At 41.4% G+C, this 6000-nt stretch overlaps 1 protein-coding gene across 2 annotated transcripts in view; it reads right to left on the bottom strand.

Annotated features, from left to right (window-relative positions):
- Window positions 1–1023: 1023 nt before the first annotated feature.
- Window positions 1024–6000, bottom strand: part of GOLGA5 (golgin A5) — a 31755-nt gene continuing 26778 nt past the window's right edge. For both annotated transcript variants that reach the window (XM_004754799.3, XM_045072977.1), the window contains 3 exons: window positions 4427–4532; window positions 2799–2862; window positions 1024–1502 (listed from right to left, as the gene is read on the bottom strand). In XM_004754799.3, the coding sequence (XP_004754856.1) occupies window positions 1422–1502; window positions 2799–2862; window positions 4427–4532 (251 nt within the window). In that variant the 3' untranslated portion in view covers window positions 1024–1421. The remainder of the gene's footprint in view (window positions 1503–2798; window positions 2863–4426; window positions 4533–6000) is intronic.

Raw genomic sequence — 6000 nt, 5'->3', positions numbered from 1 at the left:
ATCATTTTTCAGAAATTTTTCCAAATTAGAAGAGAGGAAAAACCACCTTTCGAAGAGAGCAGCAAGAACCACACTTGTCCTTTATCCCATGTGAGCTCAAAGCCGGCCTCCCAGCTCCACGCCGACAGCCCCCCCACCCGCAGTCTCCACCCCGCATCTCTCATCTCCGCTTTCAGCCGATGCGGCGCTTCTGCCTTCTTCATTCACACTAAGCTGAGAAAAAGCTCAAGCATGCATCAGATAACCTTCAAAACTTCATTTTCTCATGAAAAATAAGAAACATTTCCTAGGGTATCAAAACTTCGGGAGAATTAATAGCCAATTAAAATCATGGTACAGATGTCATTAACAGAAACCGGTCAGGTTTTCAGTTGGCACCAGCAGGCGTCTTCAACAACATTCCTGACAGGAAGAACTGCCCCCCATCCTGCCCCAGATCTACATGTATTAATCACACGTGAAGACAGACCACCAGGGACCAGAAGACTTAGGAATTCAGACATGTGGAGGGAAAGGAAAGCCAAGAGAGACAATGAACTTAAGGTAAAAGAAATGTCTCTTTTCAGAAACGCTGTAACATTTTTGCATTGGAGTGTTTTAAAAGTACAAAGGTTGATGAAACAGATTTCGTTCCTAAAAGCTAAGAGCAGGGATGTCCTGAGCTAACCCAGGGCCCAGGCTCGAGAAAAGGGAGAGAGGAGGACAGTGACTGAGTGCGTGACAAGCAGGGGTGGCCGGCACGGTGGGGACAGGAGGGAGAGGTGCGCACGGCGGCGCGGGGGCAAAGCACCAGGAATCACCCACGGGGAGACGCCGCTGCTGCTTTCTGCTCTCCTCACGCCGGCTGGTTTGGGAAGGTCCTATTCAATGGGGATGAGAAACTATTATTTTAAAAAAGAAAAACGCACAGTAAATTTTATTTATGTGTTTATACAAAAACTTACACCAATCCAGTCTTTAGCATGAAAGAAGCAAATCCATATTTGCAAAGCTAAATATACGAAAATACAAAAGCAGACGGAATTATCAAAAAGAAAACATTTTATTTGTATCACTAAATACAATTAGTCTCCCTGATTATAACCCATAATGCGTGTCACCTAAAATAGGATGGTCCGTACGGAGGCGAACAAACCCAGCCGGTCTCTGTGTATATGATTATACAGTGAACCTCTGACTTCAGAAAAAGCAGAGCTGAGCTTATTAAATTACTGTCTGCCTGTTTTAGAAACTCTTACCATTTGAAGGAAATGAGAGGAAGATTTAGGTAGCAGAGCACTTGTATAATAACTTAACGAGTTAAAAGCCTGTAGTGATGAAATAACCTTGTGCACCTTTCTCAGCGGTTTTAGGCGACTGGTCCTTCTGCAGATCCCAAGTCCAAAAAAAGACAACCAATCACTGAGGTGACTGGGCTCAGTTCATTTGCCATGGGGTTGGTCATGGTGCATTTCTGGTGTGTAAGTCAACAGAACGATCATGACCCAGAGGTGAAGCAAAGCCTGAAGAAAGAGCAGACAATTTATAGATTAACCAATACATCAATCTTCACCAAAGGCTCACTGTGTCTACCCTGAGGGCGGGAACCACGTCTTATCTTTGCAGTCCTGAGGCTAGCACTGGGTCTGCAACCTTGCAAGTGCCTGGCTACCTGTTTACTGAATAAGTAATGAAGAAATAAACATGCAAACAGACGGGCGAAGTGCAAGGGAGGGGAACGGTTTTGAAACCTACACAATCCTCGGTTGAGAATGATCAGAGTTGTTAGCGCTCTCATAACACACACGGGTACACATAAATAACCCATCAGGGGATTATAACTCGGAGTAGAGGCCAGGATTGAAACTGCTAGATGCACATGAAGTTGCTTGCAAAAGCTTTTTAGAACAGAGTCATGGTTGTATGGTTGGCGTTTTGCAAAAGGGGTGAGCCGTGATTTGGTGAAGAGGAGACGGGAAGACATTCCTGATGGGAATAATGTGTCAGGCTTCAGAGGCTGATTTAAGGTCTAACACAGGACCTACAGGGAGGACTTCCCCCAGCTCCCTCCTGGCAGCGCTGACAGCAGGACAGACACCTGGCGCAGGTGTTCCTTATCAGCCCCGACACCGGAATCCACCTGTGTGCTCCTATTCTAAATCCTTCTTGATGCTGTTCAATTTTTTTCTTTTTTTTCTCTCCATCCCACAGTTTCTTAAAAACTTTTTATTCAAAGGAGTAATTCTTCCCTCTAGTGGATCACAGAGAAATTTCTACGTAAGCTTTTTCTTTTTCAGGAAGACTGCTTGTCTTAATTGAACTCAACTAGATGTCCTCACTCGGAACAGTTAGAGGGCTTTTTACGGTCAAAGGACACATGAAACAGTATTGCAAACCCTGGCGACCATTGTATTAGGGCTAAGAAACATGGAAGGATGAAAATCAACCTTGAGGTCCTTTCAGAATGCAAAGCTAAACACAGGAAAATAATCAAAGAAACTTTACATCAACATAAAAATGAAATCAACTGTTTTGCACCCCATTTTTGTCACTAGAGGGGCTCAGAAGTGGAGGTAACGAACTGCATTATAGGTCGTTTTACTGTAGGACAAGGCTTTGAGCAATTTATGTTTTAGACAAAGTGAACTGTAACTCTACTTGCATCCGTGAGAAAAAAAGTTTTCATGGCCAACAATGAGTTCTATTTTCTTTCAAAACTAATTGTTGGACTTTTACCCAAAATGATCAGCAACTAAAAAAAACTGCTAAAAATCAAGTGTAGCGTTATTTTTTCAAATAAGTTTTTCAAATATACTTACCATATATATAATTACAAACACTCGTGCTATGGGGTATCTTCGGAGAAAAATTCCCAGGCGGATGCTGTGCCAACGGGGGGAGGGAGAGGACACAGTTACACTCAAAGCACAAATTCCTGGGGCAACAGCTAATGATGCTTTTTAGGATTTCTTGGATAAATTATTAAGGTGACCACCGTAAAAGAAAAATCATTTTATGGTAGACTGTTAAGTGATTACTTGAAATAACCATACAGAATCATCACAGTAAACAAATACTTTCTCTATTCTTTGTGGCTTGATTTAAATACAGTCTAGTTTTCTTAAGTCTTTAGCTACAACTATAGGGGAAAACTCTCTAAATAATTCTTCTTTTAGAGACCAAAGAAGTTACATGGAAGAGACAAGGCGAGCATCAACACATGCACAGGAGAAAGAGTCCGGCCGGCGAACACCTGCACAGCTAACCCGAAGTTGGCGCACGGACACATGCTCCTTCCTTCCCTCCTTCCTCACTTCTTTCTTCCTTTCCTCTTTTCTCCTTTTTCTTTTTTTCCCCTTATTTATTTAAATTATTTTTATTAGCATATAATGCATTATTTGCCCCAGGGGTGCAGATCTGTGAATCATCAGGCTTACACATTGCACAGCACTCACCATAGCACATACCCTCCCCCAACACATGCTTCTAAAAGGCTTAGAACTACAGAAAGGCAACTAACCAATTAACTAAAGGAAATATGGGAAGAATATGAAGCCCAGATCTTACTACTCCCACCTCTTTGCAACATTTTTCCCTGTCAAGATGGATACACCTACAAGGCAAATACACCCTTCTTCTAGGCCTTTCTGCTTCTTTCACTGCCATCAGCATGGTGCCTCGTATCTAATTTGTCTAAAAATTATTACATATGTTGAATAAATAAAGAATTGAAATAAATGTGCTTAATAATCTGAATGTAACGACTATGGCATTGTTGGCCCCATGGCCTCGAGAACCTTAGCAAATCATTCTCTTGATTTTAAACACCACAGCTCTATTCTTACACAAAAATGTAAGAGATTGCTCTATTTTGCAATAAGTCATTATAATTGTGTTTAATTATAAACACCAAGAGGCCAAAGAGTTTAATGGATTATTTAAACATGACATTTATCAAGGCAAACATACACCGTTAAAACATTTTCTTTATAAGGTACATGTTTGCTAGTATAAAGAAGTTACAAATATACAAAAACATGTATACAGATGATATGTTGCTGATGTAATATATGTAAAGTATATGTTAACATGAATACTGTTCACTTAAACATAGTGGCATCTTTTATTCTCATCATATGATAAAGTAATGAAAAAAACATTTCAAAAGATGCATTTACATGACATGAACATTTTCTCAATGAACTTTAATATGAGTTTACTACAGAAAGAAGAGAAATGATCAGGGTTAATCATCTTCAGTAAAACACAGGCACTGGCCCACCACATGAAGCCATCTCATGAGATCAAAATACCGTGACAGGAAGCAGGGAAATACTGCTCTAAATTACCAGCTCTGCCTGAGGGGACTCACTGTGACTGAAGCCACCAGAAAAGGATACAAGAGCAGCTGACAATCCATCACTCAATCATTACTGCCCTTGCTTACCTAAACTGGTCAATTGAACTAGCAGCTTTTCGGACTTTTCCGTACATTCCTGCCAGATTTGTTTCTGTATCATTAAAAAGAACAGGAACATTTCGGAGCCGTGTGCCTGTTTAAGCAAGAAAATAGTGAATCAGTGTACAAATACCAAAAGCAATGTCCTAACAAAATTATAGTTGAATATATTACTGTATTAGAAATGAAAGAAATTCTCAAAGGCCAACTTTCTAAGCATTACACAAAGAAGGTGAAACCATAAAGACAGATAAATTTGGTCATATAAAATATTTAAATTTCTATATCCATAAAAATAAAAATGTAAACACTAAAACAATTATTTCCTCATGAAATTAGTAAAAACTGAAGTTTACAAATACCAAATGTTGCCAGGAGTCAATATTAATGAGCACTTTCTTCCTACGCTAGCAAGAGTGAGGCCAGACACCCTTTCTACAATGCTGATGACTCCCAGATTGGTATCCTCAGCCTGGACCACCAACTCCAGACTCATCTACTCATCTGTTTTGTTTCCATCTGGATGTCGAACAGCATCTCAAGCTCAGCATGGCCAAAACCACGATCCTGACTTTCTGCCCTCCCTGCCAACCTACTCACCCTGCCATTTTCCCCATCTGAGTACATCGCACCACCGCGCCATCATCTCAGGCCAAAACCCTGGACTCCCTTCTCTTGAACTCCACATCCAACCTGCCCGCTCACCTTTACGATAAACCCCTCAAGATCTCACTCTGGTTTGAACTGCCACCCTCCCTCACACAGATTAATGTGATGCTTCCTCTCTGGTCCCCCGCCTCCACTCAGCTCTCTGTAATCTACTCTGGACATAGCTGCCAGAGGCATCTTGCCAAAATGCAGTCAGTCACCCCTCTCAAGATTCTTCAAAGTTCTCTGAATTCCCCTTGGACTACTCTCCCCCCTCACTCAGTCTTCTCCAGCTGCACTGGCCTCCTTTCTGTTCCTACAACATGCCGGCACTGCTCCTACTTCTGGGCCTTTGCACCTGCTCTTCTCTTTGCCTGGAAACTCTTCCTGCAGACCTCCCTCGAGTCTACCATCACCTTACCTCCTTTGGGACTTCAATAAAGTGCTTTAATTTGCCTTCTTTGGTATGTGTAATTACTAGTGAGACTGAACACTTTTCTAACCAAAAATACCATAATTTTCTTCTAGTTTTTCCAGGTTTTAATACTTGATTCTTCACTCTAACAGGGATTAATTTTGTGTGCAAATGAAATGAAGATTTAACTTTAAACAAATTCCCCCCAGCTCACCAGCTAGTCCAGAACCACAATTCTGACAGATTATATTTAATTCTTATGTATTAATTAGGATCTTCTCCTGGGCTATTTTGTCACAGATTAGAGTTTTTTTGTTTTTGTTTTTTAAAGTAAGCTCTAGGGGCCCCTGGGTGGCTCAGTCAGTTAAGTGTGTGACTCTTGATTTCAGCTCAGGTCATGATCTCATGGTTAGATCAAGCCGTGCATCGGGCTCCACGCTCAGCAGGGAGCCTGCTGGAAATTCCTTCTTTCCCTCCCTCCCTCTTTCTCTCTCCCTCT

This window comes from Mustela putorius, unplaced genomic scaffold (assembly GCF_011764305.1).
Source record: "Mustela putorius furo isolate JIRA1106 unplaced genomic scaffold, ASM1176430v1.1 tig00000129_pilon_pilon_pilon, whole genome shotgun sequence".
Lineage (NCBI taxonomy): Eukaryota > Metazoa > Chordata > Mammalia > Carnivora > Mustelidae > Mustela > Mustela putorius.
Note: the sequence above shows the minus strand (reverse complement) of the source record. Positions and strands in the feature narration are given on the sequence as shown.